This window comes from Calonectris borealis, chromosome 21, assembly GCF_964195595.1.
Source record: "Calonectris borealis chromosome 21, bCalBor7.hap1.2, whole genome shotgun sequence".
Lineage (NCBI taxonomy): Eukaryota > Metazoa > Chordata > Aves > Procellariiformes > Procellariidae > Calonectris > Calonectris borealis.
Genome location: NC_134332.1, coordinates 6,155,628 through 6,179,253, shown reverse-complemented (window position 1 = coordinate 6,179,253; position 23,626 = coordinate 6,155,628). Strand labels below are relative to the sequence as shown.

At 47.0% G+C, this 23,626-nt stretch overlaps 1 protein-coding gene across 5 annotated transcripts in view; it reads left to right on the top strand.

Moving 5' to 3' along the window:
- The window catches only part of EHMT1 (euchromatic histone lysine methyltransferase 1), a 123,045-nt gene that overhangs the window by 75,389 nt on the left and 24,030 nt on the right, over positions 1–23,626 (top strand). For all 5 annotated transcript variants that reach the window (XM_075170465.1, XM_075170467.1, XM_075170466.1 and 2 more), the window contains 11 exons: positions 6,810–6,987; positions 8,355–8,491; positions 9,405–9,593; positions 10,245–10,325; positions 12,426–12,546; positions 14,257–14,388; positions 16,267–16,412; positions 19,095–19,238; positions 20,812–21,038; positions 21,753–21,917; positions 22,381–22,463. In XM_075170465.1, coding sequence (XP_075026566.1) covers positions 6,810–6,987; positions 8,355–8,491; positions 9,405–9,593; positions 10,245–10,325; positions 12,426–12,546; positions 14,257–14,388; positions 16,267–16,412; positions 19,095–19,238; positions 20,812–21,038; positions 21,753–21,917; positions 22,381–22,463 — 1,603 coding nt within the window. The remainder of the gene's footprint in view (positions 1–6,809; positions 6,988–8,354; positions 8,492–9,404; positions 9,594–10,244; positions 10,326–12,425; positions 12,547–14,256; positions 14,389–16,266; positions 16,413–19,094; positions 19,239–20,811; positions 21,039–21,752; positions 21,918–22,380; positions 22,464–23,626) is intronic.

Here is a 23,626-nt window from a genome sequence, read left to right as displayed (position 1 = left end):
AATCCAAGAAATCGGTATCTCAGCTTGATTTCACAGTGTGAGTCCAAAACCTAGGGTACCAATTTAACTGGGGAAGACAAAGCCTGGGCAGGAAGGAGAAGCTTGGAGCAGAAGATGCTTTGCTTGTGTTGGTGTTTCTACCAATATTCATCAGACTATACCTTTAAGCAGCGTTGCCACTAAATATCTGATCCCAGGACTGGTAAGCGGCTTTCTTTCTGTGCACACACAGGTGTTGCTGTTGCTGTAAAGTATTATTTTCCATGTCAGTGCCCAGCAGTACTGCGGCGGTGTGCTGACATGGTCTGTGGGTTGCTCTGCAGGAGCTCCTGGCCTGAGAACATCTTGTGTTCATCTCTCGAGGCCAGGCAGGTGGCAGTTGGTGGTTTGCAAGCGTCTGGGATTGCTCAGCAGGCTCAAACCCTCTAATATGCAGAAAACTCAAAGAGCAGGTCCTAATGGGTATGGGGATATTGTCGCCTTGGGGGGGGGGGGGGGGGGGAATAAAAAGAAGAGTACAGGGCATAGTGAAATAGAGCTCTCCATCTGATTGCAAGTGCTGCTGTCAGCTTGTCTGAACCTAGAAGGTGCCTCCATCGAGGACCCTCTCCAGAGGGGTATTCAGGTGTGCACGGGCGGACTCAAAGCGTGAACTCCATGCGTGCGAGCTTGGCCACAGTTAAATATCCTCTATGGGAAATCTCCTCCAGGAGTGATGAGGCCATAGACTTCTTATATAGAGGGTTTACTGCAGAGGGAGGTAGAAAGTGAATGTACATTGTGCGGTACTTTTAATTTTGTATTTAACTGGTTGTACTCGCACTGCTGACACGGCCGCGACGGCTGAAGGTGGCTGCCCCAGCTGCCGACCACAGCCCGCAGAAATGATCATCCCAGTCCCAGGTCCCCAGCAGACCTATTTCTGTCGGGAGGCTTGCTATCGAAACTGGTTTGAGCTACCCTGTTTCGTTTTGACTGATGTGTGACACTCCCTTCCCTTCAGCTGCTTGATCTAGGAGGGGACAGGGACAAGGAGTGGGGTCTCCCCTGACCTGTCAGCGTCCACACCTCTGAACGACGCTGGTTCTGAAACCCATTAAATGCAGGGTTGTAGCTTGGTTTAGCAGTCTGCCTGGCAGCCTAAACCCGTATGATTTTATGCAGATACGTGACCACGCACAAATCAGTGCAATTGTAATCAAGTCACACCGGATAAATGGGCACGTGTTAATCTGCAGATAAAAGGACGTTAATAGGTGGATCAACCTTGCAGCTTGACTGATCTAGATGAAGACCAAAGCCCTGCAGGTTTCTTTTTGTGACTCCAAGATAAGGCTTAGGCAGGGGTCAGGAGCCCCCGGCAGCTCTGGTAAAATTCAGTAGTGAAAACTAATTCTGCTGCAGTGGAGGAAAGGGAGAGTAGTGCCACTACAGCTCCTACAGGCACTATCATCTGCTTGTGATAAATTTTTTATAGCAGACTGGTATTTCTTGCTTAAATATCATTCACCAGTTGTTAGAGGCAGATACCCCTGGGAGCTGCTGCTTTGTGCTGTTCAAAGGCAGCGCCTTGGTACAAATCTCCTTACCCCTCCGCATCTGACTGATGGATGGAGAGAAGAGGGTTGCTCTGTGACAGCTGCCGTGTTGCCCGGTGGCAGTGGCGGTTAGTTTAGTCCTCCTGGCTAGTTGGCTTTGGTTTCAAGCTCGTACTGTGCCGGCGATGAAAGTCCTTAAAAGAAGGAAATAAAACAGCTTGTATGTCTAAGCTGGAGATGGTTTCAGGTGTCGAGATCAAACAGCAGTCCTTCTGCGCACTCTTGGAAGCTGCCCTGCTCCGAAGCAGGACCTGCAGGATCTTTGGCAGTGTCCTTGCACCAATACATGGATAGAGTTCTGGTCTGGTTTCTCTTCGGTTGTTGCTGGCTTGCTTGCTTTGGTAACAGAAAGACCTCTTAATTGCTGGGCTGTGGGAAGAATGCCGTGTGCGGTCTGTCGAACCAACGCGGGGTTTAATTAGTAAGGATTGTTTGTTCTGTATATTTACTTTTGGAATAAAAAAAAAGGAGGATATTCTGTCTTTTGCCATTTTTAGTAACTTCCCCCTGCTGCTGCAGGGGACTTCTGTGCCAATAATAGAAACATGGTCAATCCCATTAAAATGTAGAAAGCACTTGAATTTAATTTTTGGAAACACATAAAATATTGTGTTCTTGTCCCAATCTAAGCAGTTTTCTTGACTATTTTTCTCACAATGGTGTCGGACATAGTTGTTGGTCTCATTTTTGCTATTTCCAGGCACAAGCATCTCTGGAAACGTTGGCCTGAGCTGTGGGAATAGCAGTCTCCAGCTTCTTGACTATTCCTTGCAATGCCCAACATGAAATAGTGACTTTACAGCCTTTTGCGTAGGATGAGCTGATACCACATGAGAAGCTGCGAGAAATGAAGATGTTAGCAACGCAGTTTCTTCCGCTATCATTTTTGGTCCTTTCTTGGCCTCCAGTGGTTGCGAACACAGGGAGCTCAGACTGCGTCCTGGAGTTGCCTTTGCATGGGATGCTCCTCACTCAACTTCTCTAAATCCGTAGATGAAAACAGAACTGTGCCTGACTGTTAAAAATCTAAGTATAATTGGGGAAAAAAGAAAAAGAGCACAGCTGTTTTGGACAGGGATAACACACAGCAATGGAGTTTATTTAGGGTCAGGAATAGTGCTTCTCGCCTCTAATTTTGCTATTTGCAGTGGAGCCCATGTAGGTGTTAGATGAAAGCACCTGTGCTCTCTTGAATGTTTGTTGATTTAAGTGAAGGAGGATGATCTTCATCCAGTTTCTGAGCAGAGGAGTCAGCTTAATTAAAAATGCGGGCAACTCAAACTATGCGTACCCTCGTTAGTATTCTTAGCAGATCGGTCCGTGCCCAACAGATCACTGAAAGCCACTCATCGCTTTCCCGGTGTGGTTCCTTCTGCTCCAGCATTGCCAGTCTGGCATTTTCCACCTGTAGCAGAGGACTCTGGATCTTCAGGAAGCGAAGCAGGAACGTATTAGGATTTGTCACAGCAAAGTGGATGAGTAGATGTGGACTAGCGATCAGCTCTGTTGGGGTCTTTGAAGCACGTGCTATTTGCAACCCCCTTTGTTTGTGCTTTGCCAGCACGAGTGTCCTCTGCTGGGGGAAGGTAAGAGAGGCTGTACGTGAAGAATCAGGAGTTTGCTTGGGTGGATGCTGGGCTGCAAGCAGTTTTATAGATACCTGCTTGATGCTGTGCCTTGTGCTAGGAACGGGGAGGGCAGGAGGAACCCATCCATCATGAAACTGGAAGAAAGTGGCATGTGACAGGAGCATTAACTGCAATCAGCTGTACCAGTGACCGTGAAGCCCATGGAGGTGGCTTAGAGCTGGGTCCTACCGGCCCCGGGCTGGGGCATGGGGTGGCAGGGCTGGAGGTAGCTGCTCTGCCAGCCCTGCCTGTTCTGCAGGAGAAACCTTGGTCTGATGTTTTGCTTGGGACAGCCTTTTCCCTAGCAGGAAATTTGCTGGAGCTAAACGGACATGCAGCGTTTTGAGAAGTCCTCTGATGGTGCTGGAGGTTTGCAGGTGGATCTGTGAGCTTTGTGTTTAAATGGATTACTGTAATTTTTTGTTTCCGTTTTGCTTTGATAGAAGTCTGTTGTGCCCCAAATAGTCTAGCACCCACTCGCCCCACTCCCAAATGCACAGTCCGTCTTTTGTCTTTGCTTCTTTTATTTGAACCTGCCCACTCTCCTCTGCGGAGAGGGGTCAGGTGCTGGTTGTAGCCTGGGCAGCGAAGGATGCAGAATATCTTAGCGAGGAGGGGCCCAATCATGCTTGAACCAGCTCTTAGCCAGTGTGATGGGATTTTAAGGAAGAAGAAATTTCCCAGCAGAGCAGTGTGCTAGAATAGCAAAGCCTCTTTTCTGGGAGTGTTTGAATTTGGAGCAGGTGGAGCAGAGCATAAAAGCTCAAGGTAGGAGACCAGGATGGGCTATACCTACAGTCTCGAGTTAAGGAACTGGCAGAATTCAGAGACATCAGAAATGGGAAGAGAATTAAGTTTCATCCACTAAACACTCTACTTGCTGGAAGGGTAAAATTTTAATGAGAACAGCAAAGATGTAACTGTTTTATCTAGCTAAGAATGGAGAAAGATGGTGAGAAAATTGTGTGGACTGAGTATATGAGTGCTTTCAAATCTTTACTGATCCTTTTTATTACAACCCTTAGATTTAGGATTATTTATATACATGTGTGAGAGAAATAGAGAGAGGGAGAGATGTATGTTTTACTGCTGGCTTGCTCAGCTTCCCATGCCATCAGGCTTCCTGAGAGATGTGGTCACTTCTCTGCAGGAATTCTTGTTCTTTAGCGTTGCTGCATATGTCTCCAAGTAATAATCCAGATCTCACAAGGCTTAATTTGATTTTAAAAACTGTTTTACCGGAATTGCCATGAAGAAGTCACATATAACAGTTGTCATGCAGCCCTATTGAAGATTTTTAATTTATTTCCATATTGTAATTACAGGGGGAGAGAAAAACCCCAAGCTAATAACATACTACTTTTTCATTTAAAATTTGATTATGTTTTTCCAAACAGTCTGGCATGGTCTGAATATAAATTCTTGATGTTTGCAAGTAGCAGCACGTTTTATCAGAGACCAGTTGCAAGAACCTGCACTTAAAGGACAAAAAATGCAGCCCTTATGTACACTTGTTGCAGGCAGCTCTGCATCAGATCTGCCTCCCAAGCTCATTTTTCTAATTTTAAGTTAGAAACGGAAAGCAGTGGAATTCTCAGAATAATCCTGTAGCCAAGAGTAATTGTTAACCTTTAGATCTATAAAATAGGGACTACTAAGAGGTATAAATAGTATTGTTGAGACTGTTATTGGCATACTGTGCCCAGCACTCCTGACGTACATTTTTTGAAGGGGTAGAAGAACTGGGAGCAGTCTCAGGAGTGATCCAATGTCCAGTAAATCATCCTAAAGACGCTTAATTTGCTCATTCTATTAAACTTATTGAAGAGAAAGTTTTTAAAAAAAAAAAAAAGTTGATCATACTTCATAAGTATCTACTTGGAGTGAGAATTTCTGATGATACAGGGCTTTTTAATTTAGTTGAAAAAGCATAATGCATTTAATTATTTGACAGTGAGAGCAATTAAGCATTGGAACAACATATCAAAGGATATGGTAGATTTGTCACCTTTGAAATCGTTAATCCAAGACTAGATGCCTTTTAAGAAAAGATGTGGCAATTCAGCCATAAGTTATAGGCTTGATGCAGGAATCATTGGCAATTTGATGGCCTCTTTATGCAGGTCATTTTTGATTATCATTACAGCTTTTCTGTCTGCAACCAAGTCCTCGCTTTCTGCCAGCAGTGTGCACATGGCAGAGCCGTAATTAGGAGAATCAGTCGCTTCCCCATTTGTTCACAAGGTCACATTACTTGAAAGCAGTGTCTAAGAGTGCCTATCTGAACCTGGACTTTAAAGAGTGTTTTTATTGCTCGCTGCTTTTTTTTTCCTTTCTGTCTTTTGCCTGGATTCCTCTTTCTCTTTTGGTATTTCAGCTGTTGCTTCAGAAGTCCCATAAGAAGTATTTTCCTGCAAGTGGAGCAGCAATAAAACATTGCCACCGCAGAGCTTGTAATCTTCTAACTGTGCTCTTGGTTTTCTGGAGTATCTCTGCCAAACCTGCCTCCTATTTGACAGTTGAGTGGTCAGATGTATGGAGAGGTGTGGATGCAGCTAGGTCATCTGTTAAATACATAAGAGGGCAAACCCAGTGTAAGTTGTCAAATTAGAGTGGCAACATTTACCCCACTCTCTGCTATTAACAGTGGTTGCTGCAAAAGGTGCAGTGCTGTGGGACACGGGCTGTAGGAACCCTGCTTTCATCCCCGAAGGTGCTGGATGGGACTTTGCCTTATGTACAAGCTCGAATCAGAGCGGGTGCAAGCTGCCTTGGGGCCTGGGAGCCTGGCTCCAGCGACAGGGAGTGCAGGAGCAACTACAAAATTCTTTTGAGCCTGATCAGGTTTTCAGTAGGAGCTTGTAGCCTGTCCTGTGTGTGGTGTTGCAACAGCTGGGTCAGCAGTACCTGTGCTAGCTGGTTTAAGGTAAGCTCAGGCAGGTGTTTGCTGTGGCAGTGGCAGCACTGTAGATGAACCTACAATGTCAGGCAAATACCTTCTTTGCTTGTGTTTCATCGTGTGCTAGGCTAGGGGTGGGAGACCACAGCCTTTGCTAAGCCTTGATTGTGCCAAAGGCTGTCCAAAAGGAAGGATCCCTTCCTGTTGCTGCCTGCTCTTCCAAAACGTCTCTGCCAGACTCTTCTTGTGCATGCTTGATGTGACAGCCGCACTCGGGGCTTGTTTCGGGGAATAGGTGCATTTCTTGTAATTCATTCGTCTTCTCCGGAGCTAACCAAATGCCTGTATAAATAGTGTCTGATCCTTTTCGTCATCTGCAGTTGCTTTGGATCTGCCATCTCTGCCTCTGCGAGGTAGCCTTTCACCTTCAAAGGCAACAGCCTTCAACAAGTGAAGGAGCAGCAGGCTGGGAGTGTTCTTGCAGACTTGCAATGTTCTTGCAAAGTAACATTATGTGCTAGAGGAGGGGCTGTGTGCTTTTGCTTTGAAAGTTGGTCCTATCTTCAGATGAAAGTGATTATGTTTGAGAGAAAAGAATTAAACTTATCTTCTTTATTTTTGTTTTGGTTTTGTTTTTTTTTTTTTTACTGCAGAGGCTCAATTTAACTGCATTTTGTTTTCCAGCATGCAAGTAAAGACCCCAAAGATGGGAGAGACAGCAGAGATCAAAAAGAATCCAAGGAGGAAGGCAACAAAAATGTCCTGGAGTTTGGGAAGCCGTTGCCGTTGCCCTCTCTCCCGGGCCTTCACCAGTCACTACCTCAGAACCAGAGCTATGTGGCCACCACGAAGTCGCAGACGGGTAAAAAGGACAGAGTTAAAATTGCTAACAGCACCCACCTCTCAAATGTGTGTGTATGTGGCTGAGTGGGAGATGAGGCAGGTTAACAAGGACTGAAACCTCTGTTAGTACCTTTTTCCCACAGAATCTCCTTCAGGGTTTCCTTTCCTGCTGGCATCAGTAGGGCTGCTGTCGTTTCACCTAGCCGCTTCTCTGCAAGTGGCCGCCGCACTGCAAGAGTGATGCTTGTGTCCTCTGGACTCCCTTCTGGTCACCTCTGGATGTTGTACGGGGCACATTCTTGCCGTCCCCTGTTAAAGTAGTGAAGTCCACCAGTTTTCTGCTCCGCAGAGCACCTCCCATGCAGTCCTTCCTGCGCCGCCTTGTTTCACGGGTTTCAGGCAGCGCGGGCAGGGAGGCATGCCCCGTCAGGCACCACCACACCGAGGATCACTCTTCTGCTCAAAGGTTTTGTTAGAGGAGACATTTTCGTCCCATCTTCCCGTGTGATATTCTGAAGATGTTTCTATCAGTTCTGAAGGACTTTGTAAATCGCCACAACAACTGCTTCCCATGAACTACAGCCCTATAAAATAAGATTAATTGGGTTAAAAGATTTTTTTTTGAGAGGTCTCTTCATAGATTTTTGGTGAAATTTCACTGTAGTGGGAGATGAAGAAATGCTTTCAAGGAACAGGCTGTACAGCTGCAAACGGTAATACTGGTGCTGAAGCTGGCTGTTCCCTGTTGTACACTATTCTTAAAAAAGCCTGCACTAAGCATCCCTCTGATGTGTATTCACCAGAGACGGCATCAGGCCATGAGGTGTGATGACTGATTTGATTAGAAGGCCGGGGCGGGAGACTTAACAAATTAAGATCCAATCAAAATAGCGAAAGGAATCAAACAAACTTCCATAGTAGGTGCGAAATGAGGTTAAATGGCAAATGGCTTTTTATTTAAGGTACCTTTTCCCTGGGTGTTCTTCAGTTATTGTACAATCGCTTTCATTGTAAGTTGGTATTATTAGCTTTGCATCTATTTGAGCAAGCTGGATTCTATTCAGCCTCCTACGGCATCAGCAATACTGCCAAACGCAGGCTAATTTAAGGATTTGATATTGTGTATGGTGATGTAGGGGCCAGAAGGAGCATGGAGAGGATACCCAGAATTTGGGTGGGTTTACAGCACTGGCAGAAAGCTCTTTGTGTGTTTGCATCTATGTGTGTGTTATCTTTTGGTTGACTTGTAAATAAATTAGTTGGAGTGGGAAGCCTTTTTCTCAGATCGTGCCCTCAAATGTGGTTTCCCCCAGTACAGCCTCTACTCTCTATCACTTATTTTCATTCCTGAGCAAACTTTGGGGTTTTTTTGCTTCTCTTTTCCAGCTGCTGCAGTATCTCGGAAGAAGAAACGGAGAATGGGAACCTATAGCCTGGTTCCCAAGAAAAAGACCAAAGTGTTAAAACAGAGAACAATGATTGAGATGTTTAAGAGCATAACTCATTCCTCTGCGGGTGCCAAGGTGAGGGGAGCGCTAAGCCCACTGGACATGTTTGTTGTCACCATAGACATCCCTTGTCCTGGCACACCAACCCCATGTATGGGCGCAGGAACGTGATGGCCTGTTGCCATCAGCATCTTCCATTTTGAGTCTACGTGGTGACAGCATCCTAGTGACAGCGTCGTGCCCCTAGCAGCCTTGCTGCTTTGAAAATGGCTTTTTGAGTGTGGCTGTTCAGATACCAACTCTTAAACAAACGTTTTCCAGTGAATGTTCCCCTTCTGTCCCGTGAATCCTGTGGAACTGGAGAGATTTCAAGCGTACCCGTGTTGTAACCTTTTTGTTTCAGAGTCCTCAAGGTAACTGTCTAGTGTTGCTGCTTGAGGCTGTACAGCAAAACAACTGGTTACTTAAAAAGCTTTAGACAGGGACTCGCTCCTGATCAAATTCTGCTTTTGCTGCAACCCATGCCCTGAAGTTTTGGTCTTTGAATTCAAAGAAAAGTGCTAGGCTTTCATGCAGTGGAGTGAAAATCCCTCGCTCTGATTTAACGTCCCTTTCCATTCCCTAGAAACCCTCTTGCACCCATGATATGCCACAGTGGAGCTGCCCTTCCATGTTTGAATTAGACTGCAGGGGTCTGTCTGAAGGCTCCTGCCCAACAGCCCTCCTCCCCTTAATGCCTTGTACAACCATAAGACTGGAATGACTCCTCGTGGCTCCTCGTTCCCCAGGGCGACAGGGTTAGGTGACACATGGCAGGCTCTCAGACTGGTTTTGCTGGCACCGTTGAAGAGCTCTGGAGGGACATATAGCCACCTTTCCCCTGGCAGCTTTAAGGTTCCTAGCACAGAGGTGGTCTGGGATGGATTCAGCTGCTCTGTCCTATGAATTTATGTTGTCTTTGTGGCTCGTGTGCTTGGATGACTTTCAGAGTGAAAAGGACCTAGGTGATGCCAGCCCTCACGTGAACGGGGAAAGCATAGATGTAGACTCTGAAGAGGAAGACTCTGATGAGTTGGAAGAGGAGGATGATCATGGCGCAGAACAGGCAGCTGTGTTTCCTGCAGATGACAACAGGACCTCTAAAGACAGCGCGTCCGATGCAGACAACGCCAGAAAGGTATTCACATGCCCTGTGCAGGACTTGGAGTGGGATGGGACACTGCTTGTACCCGTGGGATAGGAGTGGCACGAGGTGAGGCATTTTCTAGGTTTTCTTAGCCAGCAAGATGGCAGAAAGCACAGCAGTGGAAGTGAGGCTTTTTGATGACCATTTCCTGCTCTCCGTTGTACCCGTGAGAGTCTCCCCACCTACTGCCCAGTTTCAGCCTTGCTGCATATGTCTGTGGTCCAGTATACATGCAGAACCCCCACCACATTTAGTTATGGGATTCACTGAAACAGTAACAGACGTCTTCCTAATCTTGCTTGTAACAGGTTGGTAAAGCACTAAAAATGGTTTAGTTAATTTTTTCCTAAATCGTGATTCACAGTGTAGACACGAGGCTGTTTCTGGATGATCACAGAAGTTAAGATTTGGTTGGAAAACTTTCTTCTGGGGTTGAAATTTTTTTTCCCTGTACCATCCCTATGGATGTACGATGATGTGCATTAACAGCCTTGGAGTTCTTGTCGCGGAGAGGAAATTATATTAGTGCACACGCAGGCTGGGGCTGGGTGCTGGGCGCTGCAGGATGGTGGGGAGGATGCTCTGCTTTGAGAGACCTGACCTGACTGACTCTTTCTGTTCTTGGGCAAATGGTGGCTGCAGATTGATGATGGCGAGTCTGAGGAGGAACAGGAGTCTGGAGAGTCTGGGGAGGAGGAGGAAGATGGAGATGAGTCTGACCTGGTAAGCTTGGCTGCTAAATGTGTCTTTCAGCCTTTGTCCTGTTGATAATAATTTCCCCTTTGCACTGCTGCCAGAAAGAGAGAGCGGGAAGCGTTGTAGCTTCATATCTCTGACAAAACTCACTCTCTGAAAACACCCACACACAGAGTATTGTTTTCCACAAGGTGCTTAACCCTGATCTGTGATACAATTAATTGCTTTCTGATGCTAATTAATGGGCTTTTGTTTGTTGTTTTCAACAAGGTGTTAACTGCTTTTAATCATTTGAATGTTAGTAGAAATATTTAAGGGTGCTTACATTCTTCAGATGCAGACTTGGCAAGTGGTAGGAGCCAGCAATGTTTTCTTAACAACCTGAAGCTCAGCATGGCTTTTCGGAGCTCAGGTGGAGTAGTTCACAAATCCACTGGCCCAGCCTACAGCCTAAATTCACATTGATCTGACATGCCACCTCATGATACCAGATGAGCAGCTCTTATCAGGGAGACATACAAATAGCACACAGACAGACAGACACTCTCCCTAGGAGGTTGTCTGTATAGTGCTAGGGCAAGACTTTCACTAGCTGCTGGTGATTTTTACTTTTTATTCTTAGATGGCTGGTGAAAGGAACCTGATTTTTTTTTAATTTACATTGTTGTTCATTGATTGTCTCTGTCCCCCACCCTGCCCTTTATTTATAATTTTGCTCCCTTTCCACAGCATCTCAAGTTGAGGAGCCAGCATTTAAGGCACCCCAACTCTTCAGTCACCTTGGGAAAATTCTTGGCTTAATTTTCTTGATGTCTTGAGCTGAAGGTAGAAGTGACTATACCAAGTGAATCTTTGAAGCTCTGTAGAGTCTTGTTCCTTGTATTTAGACACTACAGGAGCCAGAGAGGACCAAGCAGCAAGGCTGTGTAGCCTGCCCCTTTCTTTGGGTGGCTGAGGCCAGTCTGTAGCGTTAGTTCAAACCAAGGGTTGAGCTTGCAGTCAAGTCCAAACTCCCAAGTCATATCTCTGCACCCTAGACAGTGGTTTTTACTCTGCTCATAGCTGGTGAGTCACTTGGTTCCCCAGAAAGGGACTGGCTCAAATGCAAACCTCTCCCCCACAAGCAGTGTGATGCAATTGGTGTAAGCCACGTGGTGGGGCACAACTGAGCCCATGCTCGGGACGGTTATCAGGGACAGCGTAGACGTGCGTAGAGCTGCCCTGGAGAGCCAGGGCTCAGCGCCACCTTTGCCCAGCTTCGCTCACTGTGATAACAGGGCATGGTGCAGCACCGGCTTCCTCTCAACGTAGACCATGAAGGTAGGGCCTGATCCAGCCGCTGTTAATGGTAGCAGGAGGTTTTTCATTCTCCCACCTCTCTCGGTGGGAGATGGATGAGCATCAGGAGCCGGCAGTTTCAGTCTGAATGTGAATTTTATGGTTGGCGCTGTGAAGAGTGCCTTAGAGGGTTGGGGTGCCCGATTCCCTGTTTTGATGTTGACTTTGAAAACCCACCCCAGACAACTGTATTTTTTTAAACCAAAACCCAAACCCTGTTTAGATTCATATGTGTGTCTGAATATTTACTGCATGAATAGTCCGTGCTGGTGTGGTGCCTGTACCTTGCTCAGGGAGGGGGCTGGTCTGCTACTGTAGAGTTCAATTCCCCAGGGTCCTTCCCAGCCCTGTAAGGTGGCTCTTTAGGTGCAAGGCAGATTTTTGTTGGCATTTTCTAGCATGACTGTGGAGCGATGTGAATATTTTAGTTTGAAAAAAGCCCTCAACTTTTTCTGGGGAGAAACTAAAAGTGTGCGTGTGCCTGCATACTTGCATTGCTGCGCGGAGGTGCTCAGCTACTACTGCGATGAGTGTGGTGTAAGAGTCTACATGGAAGAGAAAGTGAAGCGTGCACCATTGAAACGACAGGAAGTACACCCACACGTGTGCTTGTGTTTCCTTTTGGGTGCTATAAAGACGTTTTAGTACCACTTGATTTCAAACCCCCAGTCCTTAAGGCCTTTTCGCATAACTCAAGCTGCGAGAAGGCTCTTTCGCATGGGCGCAAAGGACTGCTGGGACGCTGATACCAACATGCCTTACATGCACGTGGCCTCTCTGGTTATTCAGAGCTCGGAGTCCAGCATCAAGAAGAAGCTGCTGAAGAGGAAAGGAAAGACAGACAGTCCATGGCTGAAACCCACCCGCAAGAGGAGACGGAGGAATAAAAAGAAACAAGCCACTGTGCTAGGTAACTAATTGTGTTTTGTTCCTTAACTACACTGAAGTTAGCCTTCCAGGTGGAGGTGTAAGGACCTGAGGCCCATAAGGCAGTGGCTGTCTGCAGAGCTCACTCTTCCTTTACAAGGATGGGCTGTATGATAAACCAGGGTGTGAAGTTGCATCTCACTGGCAGTAACTGCTGGTGTGCACACTTCAACAGCAGAATAAGTGAGGTGGCTTTATACTTGGCATGCTGAAGGAATATTTTTTTGTTCATGAACTTCCTTTATTTTAGAGTATCCAAAAAAGACCTCGTGGACTCATGTCCACATGGACTCATATCCCATGAGCTCAGGGAGTGTGGTGAGATGCAGAAGGGAAAGGAAGGACCACCTCAGAGTGATGCTCAGTTGCTTTTGTATGGATGTTTGTCCAGCTGAATGGAATGTGCAGGTTGTCTTTGCTTATTCTGAAAGCACAACAACGTTTGTAATGAACTACCTCTGGCCCATCTCATGGTGTGGACATTGTTCAGGTGGTCATTCTTATTTGACCTAAGCTACCCAGCACTCAAAAGAAGGTTTCAGCGGCCTTTGTCCTCTGAAAGCTGTGGGATGGGGAAAGCCGGGAGTGCGGGCTGGATCTGATTCTTCTTCTTGAGGAAAGGTAACAAGATGGGTAAAAAAAAGTGAAGTGATGCTGTGCCTTCAGCTTTGTTATTAAGGTTTCACACACCCAATGCTATCAAAGAGTTTGTTCTTCCGTGTCTGCTAATTCTTTGCTAACAGGTCATTTTTTTATCAGCAGATTTGTGTCTGCTTCTGAGCTAAATGGCCATGTTTCAGCCTCTGGTCTGTGCCTGGCATTTGTCAGTCATCTGGCTTGCTCCTCTTCCTCCCAAGGTGGCCCCTTTCTCAAGAAGAAGTGGGGGCCGTTGATCCCTTCCAGCACAAATAGCTAATTCTTCATTTCAGATGCAGATGGTTTTCCACCCCTTCAATAAAGGTGGCAGCCAGTCTTTCAGGCTAATGCAAGTCTCTTGGCCAAGCCTGAGTGGGAGAAGCAAACCAGGAGAGATAGCAAAGCCAAGGGAGTGCAAAGAGATTGACAATTCCCACAAAGGCTCCGAGGGGTCCCCACGCAATCTCTTCCCAGCGAGGGATCCCCATGCAATCTCTTCCCGGCAGCAGCTTTGTTCACTTACAGCCAGAACTTGGCTTTTATGTTTTTCCCCTCCCATTAAGCTGAATGTCACCTGTCTCGTCCTCTTCACGATGTACATGATTAGCTGGTTCGCTCTGCCTGGCCGGAGTGTACCAGGAGCCCTTTGCAGCAGGTCGGAGGCAGGAGGATGCGCTGAGCCCTGGTTTCATCCCTTCCTTGTGCCATTTAAGCTTCTGCTGCCAATGCAGTACGGCAGCAGGCAGATGTGCCTTTCAGAGGCAGAACTTGTCTCATTTATTCTTTTTTTGTTGTTGTTGTCACCTCCCTAAGTGGAAGTGGAAAATCCGTCTGATCAGACAGGGAAGGAAATAAGAGATCAATCGTGTCATATATGCCCAGATGTTTCATTTTCATAATTCTACGTGCATCCGTACCCATGGCCTCTCTGAGGAGCCTACATACAGCCTGCTCGCTTAAATATGGCCCTTACACCCGCACGTGCTTGCACGCGATTTATGTGTGTTATTATTACTGGTGTTTTTAGCCGAGTAACTACGCGTGTGTTTCCATCTAGGTGCCGAAGCCTATAAACCATCTTTGGGAGGCAGAGAGGGCCCCGGCCAGGAGAACAGCATGGAGTACATGGAGGTGTCCCTGGATTCCCTGGATCTCCGGGTGAAGGGGATCCTCTCCTCGCCGGCGGGAGGTGAGTGGGTGCCGCCTGCCCGAGCCCCGCCGGGGCCGGGCCGGGGCTTTGTTCCGCAGCCGGGGCGGCGCGCGGGGGCCCGGCTGCCCCCTGGCGGCTGCGGGGCCGGGCCGGCCGCAGAGCGCCCGCCCGCCGCCGGGACCCCCTGCTCTGGGCATGGGGACGGGGAGCCCGGCTCGGGTGGGGCACGCTGGCTCGGGAAGACGGCCAGCAAGGGGTCCAAGGCGCTGTCCCAGCCCGCCTGTCCCAGTCGGCAGCTCCCCTCCCTTCCTTGAAGGATGCTGATTCAGCATCTCCCCCGTGCCCCACAGGATCCTCTCGTTCAGCCCCGGGAAGAGAAGGGACTAACGGTTCTTGGGTGCTCGCCCCCGGCCGCTGTTGCCAGTGCTGAACTTGCCTCGGATCCAGCAGACCTGGATCCGTCTGTCTGTCCCCCATCGCTTTTTCACTTTCAAAGGTTGTCTGGCTCTTTTGATAGAGGCACATCAAAGAGCGGGTGGGAGTGTTCACCACCAAGGGAGGGTCAGGATGGACGAGGGATGCTTTCACCAGAGCCTCTGGATGTCTAAAAGATTACGAAAGTGATGCTTGGAAGGCGAGGAATGAGCTTTGTGATTTGTGGTCCTAGAAAAAGCTCTTAAACCTTTAAGATCTCGACAGGATTTTACATGAAAACTACAAGGACTTTCCCTCTGCTTGTATGTCTTGAAATATCCCATCCCTTCTCTAGGCTGGTCTTGCAACTTGTTGGCTAAAGGAAACTCCTTGCAAGATGAACGGGGCTCGTGCTTGGCAAATAGGGTCTAGCCACGGGCAGGATGCTGCAGGGGGAGTGCTGCCTTTGCCAGGGCAGCTAAAGAGGACTCTCCCCCAGGAATGAAGTTGATCTTTGAAACTTTGCAGCAAAATAACTCTCCTTTCAAAAGCTTAAAAAATAGCAGCACGCTTCCTTCTCACTGGGACTCAATCCCACGGCAGGCTTGGGTAGGGAAAGCTTGGGACACTTGAGGGTGAACCAATCCAAAGGCAAATGTTTGAGGGTTTGCTTCTGTAATGAAACCATTGCAAGGAGATGTTATGACTGTGTAGAATTAGAATAGGAGTGTAGGACTAAAAGCAACCCCTTTGTCGTTAGGCCAGTGTTTTGCAATCACGGGTAACCTAGTGATTGAGTTGAATCCAGAGGAGCCACAAGAACATTCATGCTGTGCCTCCATACCTGGCGGTGAGCCCCCTCAAAAGCCATTATCCACTTTTAAATAGGTTTGAAAATGTTCAAAATCTGAGAGAAAGAGATGAGAGAAGGCAAGAACATCTGAGCATCTTGCTGCTTTCTTTTCCCTGGTTTGTTCTCTTTCCAAAATAAATAATTCTTGGTTGGCTGAGACCAAATAGTCCCAGGAATTTTGTTTTCCCATCTGTGTAATAAGCCTCTGCAAATAAAAGTTTGTGCTTTCCTGATCTCTGTTTATCACTCCACTAACTACTCAAATCTCCAACACCATCTCTGGGTGGTTTCCTACAAATTTTCTGGTGCCAGAGCAAAGTGTTGTGGGGCAGGTGGGGAGGAGAGGCAGACTGATAAAAATCTGTACCTCATCATTGCTTTTCCTTGTTGAGGTTTTCTCAGAGTAAACTGTTCTTATTATTCTTGATTTCAGCACAGTCATCTGTAGTGTGGCTGCACTTAGAAAAGTACAGGATGCTTTCCAACTGGTGTAAGAAAGGGGTCTTTTTTACAGGGTTTAGATAATGCCTTGAAAGCGTTTCAGGGCATGGAATGGGAAGATGCCACAAGACATGGGTGGTGTTGATGGACTGCGTCCTTCCTCCTGGAAGAGAATTTCAGAGTTGATTTACTGGTCTTCTGTACTCCAGGTCTTTCCAATGGTCCTGAAGCAATGGAAGTAGATGGTCTCCAGGAAGTCCCCCTCTGTAGCTGTCGAATGGAAACCCCCAAAAGCAGAGAGATCACCACGCTAGCCAACAACCAGTGCATGGCCACGGAGAGCGTGGATAACGAGGTAGGAGCCTGTCTTTTAGCTTCTCGCAGACTTACCTGCTGAGGACAAAGACATAAAGAATAAAATGCTGCGCCGGGAACATGTGTCGGGTCACACAGGGGCTCTGCAGCCTGCTAGACTGGGAACCCACTGGTGTGCGGGAATGGCAGGGCAAACATCTCGCTCGCTAAGCTGAGGGCTCCAGCACTCTGCACAGTTGGGTTGAAGCCACTTAGAAGGGAGGAGGTGGCAGTTGGAGAGGCACTGGGTGGATCTCTCCTGCTTGTCCTGGCCTGTGCGGCTGGATCAAGCTGATGTAACAGGCACACTTCAGGCCAAGTGGGCTAAAATACATTAGCATGCATCAAAGTGAGAAAATCCAATCGGAGGAGGCTTGGAGCTGGTTTCCCATGACTACGAAGGAGCTGATGCAAACCTTTCCATAGCCAGCTCTTGAGTTTCGGGAACTTGGCATGCCCTCCGCCAGCTCAGTCTGCCCCAGCCTTCTTCTCTCCTCCTCCCCCAAGAGGCTTCTGTTACAAAGCTTCCTATGTCCTGGCAACCCTGCGCAGCCTCCAGGTCTGGCTGACTGAAAACGATTGCACTTGATGCCTTTCAGTCGATCACAGCTGGGCTAGTTGGGCTCTACTGGTTCCAGAAGTGTGGAAGTAAGTGGCAGAAGTGACTCCCTCCCAGAGTCTGGAAAGTGAGACTGCAGGACAGGAACACACTCGGTAGATCCTCCTTTTACTGGGAGGCACTTGGGTTTCTTTTAAGCTTCAGCTGAGCCGCAGTCACACTGCAGCACTCTGATACTTGCTGGTAGTAGGACAAGGAGTGAGAATATCCCTAGTTCTCCTGTAGGATCCCAGAAGAGGGGTGGATGGAGGGAGAAAGGGATAATGAGGTTTGCAGCCCAGCTCTGCTTCTGTTAGTATGTGTTGGTACCTATAGAGAAATGAATTTCCAAAGCATGGCAAAATCGATTCCTTAAAGAGAATGCCCTAGAGACTTATAGGAGAGAGGGGGACCCCAGCGTTCCTAAATAAACAAAAGGTATATGAAAGAGTTCCTTCTCGTGTATACGGGGGTTTGACAGTTCTGTCCCTGGATAAATCAGAGAGGGGAATAGCAAAGGCCATGCTTTATGTTAGATTCTTTTTCATAATGGGATAAGTGACTCATAGATGTTATAAGGATGTTATACGTGTGAATAGTGGGTTCTCCAGGCTGTCGTGTCCTTGGAGAATATTATAAATAGTTATGAGCACCCTGCTGCACACTCTCATGGCTGGAAAATAGCAATTAATCATTTTGTACTTTTTTAGTGTTTCTAACAAATAATATAGTGTGACATAATAATGCAGGGACTTTCTCACAGGGACAGTGCAGCTTTTCACGTGTTAATCAGATTTCCTCAGCTCATAAGTAAAAATCAATGGAAGGGTCCTCTCCTGCAGCCCCTGGGGTCTGTGTGTTAACGGTGATCAGTCTAGCCGAGGTGTCACAGGTAGACTTTGCAGCTGGAATTTGGGTAAGTTGAATCAGAGATGCTAGAGGTAAATGATAAGCCTAGGTTAAAATCCGTTCTCTTTTTCTGTAGGGGTGTTGATTCTGCAGGAGAAGTGGAGTTTAAAAAAATTAGAGAGAAAGTCTAGTTTTGTCGAGGAAAAAGCAGCAAATCAAACCTCAGCTAGACCAGAGGTACAGTCTGTTGGTGATGAGCAGGCACCGTGTTCCTGACTGACTCCTCTGCTCATGGTGGCAGTGCACGGTCAACCATGCACAGATTTCGGTAGGGACATTTCCTTGTAGCAGCCTTTCATGTTTATATTTCTAGTTTATAAATGTCCTTTGCCAAGCATTTGGGGAAAGCAAGGATATTATCAAGAGGAACTTACAGAACCCAAACAGCGTTGCGTCATGCTAGCAGGTGGCAACTGGGATGTGAAAATGTCGTAGATGTATGAATGGGGGCAGCAGAAGGAAGCGCTGTTCCTTCTGACGCAGCAGAGTGAGTAACACTGATTGGGAAAAGTGAATCCCAATCACGGAGCCTGCTGTCATTAACAGAACAAGGTGGTGCACGAGTAGACAGCTTTTTAAGCCCAGAGCTATACATTGGTGAAATCCTTCGGAAAACATGCTCAAAACGTGACTGTAGTTGAGCTCTCGTGAAAGCCTGGCTGTTCATCCCTGTGGTCTGGGCAGGGGCCAGTGCTGGAACCAGTACAGACGATAACTTCGCTGGCAACGAAGAACAATTATTTTTCCCTTTATCTTCCTGTGACTTATACTTTTGAACAGTAACAAGATTTAGTGCGTATGGTCTTGTTCTCTTGGTCACCGACACCCGCTCTTCCTGGCAAAAGGAGAGCGTATGTTGTGTGAGTCAGGCCCATGGGACTGCCCCTTTTGCGGCTGCTTGGCTGTTGCCTATTTCCAATTACGATTTTTTTTTTTCTTGCAAGGAACAAACGACTCAGGGTCCACATGCATGTTAGTTAGTAAATGATGCATTTCTTCCTGTGAGAGCAGCTTTCACAGCTTCCTGCTGCACTGCTAATGCTATCTGGCACACATCTGAATTACTGTGAAAAAGCCAGGGCTCATCAAGGCAGTGTGCAAAATCTTCCTCCGCACAAGCACAGAGAGTGTTTTGGTCTCCAGTAATTTCATTTCCTTTAATTTCTCCTGTTCCAGCTGGGCCGATGCACAAACAGTGTGGTTAAGTATGAACTGATGCGCCCGTCTAACAAAGTCCAGCTTTTGGTGCTGTGTGAGGACCATAGAGGGAGGATGGTGAAACACCAGTGTTGCCCTGGCTGTGGATACTTTTGCACTGCAGTAAGTCCGTGCTCTCAATCTAGGGAAGGGGGTACCTGTCGCAGTAGCTGGAAGAGCTGAAGGTGGAGATGGTACCTAAAGGGGTTTACTGACTTCCTGGCATCAACTCCACCTCGTTCCACAGCACGTCAGGTGGTGTTTTCAACAGGAATGTGTGTGAGGGTAGCTGCAATTGTCACCTTTACCTTCCTGGAGACCCCGAGGGGTGCTATTGAAGGGTTTTCACTGGGGTTTCACATGGTGGAAGTCTTGCCTTAGGAATTTCTTTGGAACCAGAGTTTTTTTTCTTTCTCTGTACAGATCAATCACATCAAAAATTGTATTAGCTTGGTTTGTAAATGAATCTGTGTACACAAGAGTGGTTCTGTCCCCCTGCCTGCTCATGAGGGTTCAGACGGGGAGCCTGAGTGATGGCACTGGAACAAGGCAGTGTTTCAGATCTCCTCCTGCTTCTTCCACCTCTGCCGCTGAGGCTTTTAATAGCGTTGGTCCAGTCCTTCAAGTCGTCAGCATCCTAGTTTCCCTGTTGGTAAAGCTGAAAAACACCAATTGAGGGCCTCACGGGGTGATGGGGAAGCTTAATTGTCTGGTGCTAGTGTTCTTCAAGATGACTCAATGAAAGATGCTACAGCAGTCGCAAGCATTATTGTAATTGTAATAAATGGAGCCATCCTGGGTTTTCATGCTGAGTCAAAGATCATTTAAAAGATAAAATCCTCAAAACCCTTAAAGGCATTTTGCAAAGCTGAAATAGAGTTAATTAGATTGCTTGGGAGGACCGTGAATTCAGGAGAAGAGTGGGTTTTTAACTAGCCTTTCCTTACATGCTCTTACATCTCTGAGTGGCATGTCGCAGTTCACACAGGTGAATCTGGGAGCGTTTGCCTGTGCTATCCATCGCTAATAACACAGAGCACAGTAGGGCTTCAGGTAGCACTAATATCGCAGAGCAATGAATTCTGGGGTACCTTCAGTTCAGTTCGGAAGACTTTGCTGGAAAGGGAAAATAGTTGTAAGAAAAGTTGCCCAAGTTTGTTGAATGAGCAGTCAGCCACATTCTTGGGGTTAAACAGCATAGGGGGCTGGTCCAAGCAGAGAAGTCGCATGCTTTAGGTTACATTGGGGTTAACAGCTGATCTAATCATATTCATGTAGGTCCTTGAATGGTTTGTGCACAGCTTTGTTAGGTAGTTTTAATGCTGGCTCAGCACGCAGGTCTGAAGTTTTCTTTTTGCAGTTTTGGGGGCGTCCTTACAGTACACTGGCACTTCTAGAAACATAAGCAAGAACTTCAAGCGTTAGAGGAAAGAGCTGGAAATTGGGACTTCTTGGTTCTGTTTCCCAAGCGCAATTAAAAAACTTGCTTTGCAGTCCTTAACCAAGTGAGTTTTTTCCCCATTACCTTGATTTTGTTCTCTTCTAAAGAAGTGGCAGTGCTTGCTTACTGTATTGGAAGCGCCAGGGACAAGAGTGGTGATGAATGAAGTATTTAAGAGATCTGCGGACGAAGCATGTAGAACGGGTAAGGCACGTAGTGATCAAGGTGTGAATTTCTTCTTTGTGGTTTTTTTAGGGCACTTTCATGGAGTGTCAGCCGGAGAGCAGCATCTCCCACCGTTTCCACAAGAACTGTGCCTCCCAGGTCAACGACATGAGCTACTGCCCACACTGCGGGGAAGAGGCCTCCAAGGCAAAGGAGGTGACAATAGCAAAAGCAGACACAACCTCAACGGTATCGCTGACCTACGAACAGCAGAAACCAGCGGCTGTGGAGGGAAGGGCTGACACCACGACGGGGAGGTGAGCTTGGGAGCGCACGGCCGTCTCAAACCTCGTGCCAGACCGTGCTTTGCGTTTGAACGCTTGTGCTCCTCCTGATGGAGCAAAGTGCTTTCTGGTCCTGCTCTGACAAGCCAAACTCAGCTGCAGGAATCTGCAGGTCTGTTTTGTGTTGCTTGGTTGTGAGAAGAGCGCGGCAACCACAGGGTGAGCTGGGGCAGCGGCTGTGAAGATAGGAGGGGTTTAGGAGTTAAAACCATTCCTTCCACTTATTGTTAGGAATGGAGTAATAGTGGAACAAGTTGATGTTGCCAGGTCTGCTAAGTGACAGGGAAATTCATGCAGTACCTAGCTGTAGCTCCTGACTTGCAGCAATGGGCACAAGTATAAAGAGAGGATGAAAACGCAGAGGAAAACACAAATCAAGCCATCCCTGCGTTGAACAATGCTCCGACTTCCCGATCTGATCTTTTTCTGGTGGCTTTTATGACTTGCCCCGTGTTCTCGGGTTTCCTGTAGCACAGAGTACATCAAAGTGTAATCATAGAGCAGTGCAACTCCTTTTTGGGGCAAGTTCTTACCGAAAAGGCTGTGAAATATATTGGTTTGTGTTTCGATTTCACTTATGCTTATCTGTATTTAAAATCCATTTCCTTTCCTTCTTTGGCATAAGATACACACTGTTGTGTATTTTTAATGGTTGTGCTTTGGCTGTCTCTCATTTTTTCTCTTCAGTGGCACTGGGATGCGGTTGTCAGAGGAAGACAAGCCAGAAAGTTCAGCTGCTGAAGGGTTTGACATGGCTGGGTCTTCAGTTTTTCCAAAGCCTACTACTAGCCTGACCCAGGGACCAGTTAAAGAAACTCTGGAAAGTGCCCTGATTGCCCTGGACTCCGAAAAGTAAGAAAAAGACCGCTGGGTCTCTCCGGTTCCTAGCAAAGTTGCTTAACCTAGAGAAAACTGAGATTTAGCTTCTCTGGATTTTGGCCCCACTCAGCCCTTTTTTTGTTCACTTCAGTCATATTTCACCCTCAACAGATTACCGATTGAAGACAACAGTTACAGTTCTGAATGTCCTATTAATTTGTCTGGAGGATTTAGTTTTTCACTAGCCCTCCAACTGCAGCCTTAACTACTAGGAGTTCCCGATCACAGTAGTTAGAACAAGGCTGTCTGCGGTTGGAGCTGGAAGTTTTAAGACCTCCTTCTGGAGACTTCTTGTTCTTGTGTTTTGCTGTCACTCTGGAGCTGTACCAAAGGAACAGACTTTGTCATGCACATGGGGTAGCAGTGGGGTGGGGTGAAACGCTGGGAGTGTTCTTCAGTGAGTATTAATTATGCCTCTTTTCCCCCACTGCTGCAGGCCCAAGAAGTTACGGTTCCATCCAAAGCAGTTGTACTTCTCTGCGAGGCAAGGAGAGCTGCAAAAAGTCCTGCTTATGTTGGGTAGGTGGCTCCTTCCCAGGACACTGCGTGTCTGGCAGTACTCCCAGCTCCTGCCAGGCAGCTGCCAGAGTCCAGTTCCCAGCAGCACGTCATATTCGCCCCTACCCCTTGTGAGTGGAGTTGGAGGAGAAAGCCACTTTTGCAAGTGATGTGTCATTGGAAATGGCTTCATCTTTCTGTGAAACGTGGACCTGCTCCCAACTTGTTTGTGCATTTGGGCACGGTTTTATCCAGAGAAGCTGTTTCTGTCCCCAAATGACCTACATGTGATTTTTCCAGTCCAACAGACCTTTTCCTGTCCATGCAATGGGATAGTTGGGTATTTGCATCCAGTAGAGGTAAAAAGATGGGAGTCAGCTTAAGCCAAGACCCATCAGCAAAAGAGCATAAAGGAGGAGCCCTTCAATACACAGGGTTTGTTTTGGGGGTACATAGTTGTCTGTCACCAGATGACTTTGAGCTGCTGAGCTTGTTTTTACCAACAGATATTCCTGAAGAATCTCCCCCTTTGAAGGACACAATGTTTCCTTGGGATCATTTCCTTTCCGCTCCAGTGCTTTGCAGTACATTTTTGGATGCTTTCTGTTCTTTTCATTTATCAGATTCTTCCTTTTTCTTCTAGCAAGCGTTAGCTTCATTGTTTGTGTCTTCAATAGGACAAAAATGTTATTCACTGATATTTAACCACGGCCTCATCATATGCAACATGTTATCATGCCCAGACATCTTTGTCTGGCTGTCATCATCATCTGTCAGTCTTTGCACAGCTGTGTGAATCTCTGGCCAGATCCTGAGCTTGTGTTAGTTGGAGAAGCTCCATCCACTTTGTAGCCCTGTGTTTGCAGGGATGCAATGAGGATCGCTAATATTAATTGCAGGTAATAGCGGTGAGACGTAAAGGCCAGGTAGTACTGACTCTTTGTTGTTTCCAACTTCTGTCTTGCTTTAAACAAAGCAGCATTTTTTTTCTTTTTATCCTTGTATAGTGTTTGTTGTTTTTGTTGCACTGAGAGACAGTGAATTGTGAATCTGAGGGAGATGGCCTATGTAGAAATTGTAATGCCTTAAAGGAATTAAATTCTATGGTGTTTCTGAAGCTTTTGGTTTGAGGGCTGTTGCATATCGAATGTCCATGGGACTACCCTGAGAGCTTTCTGGCTTGA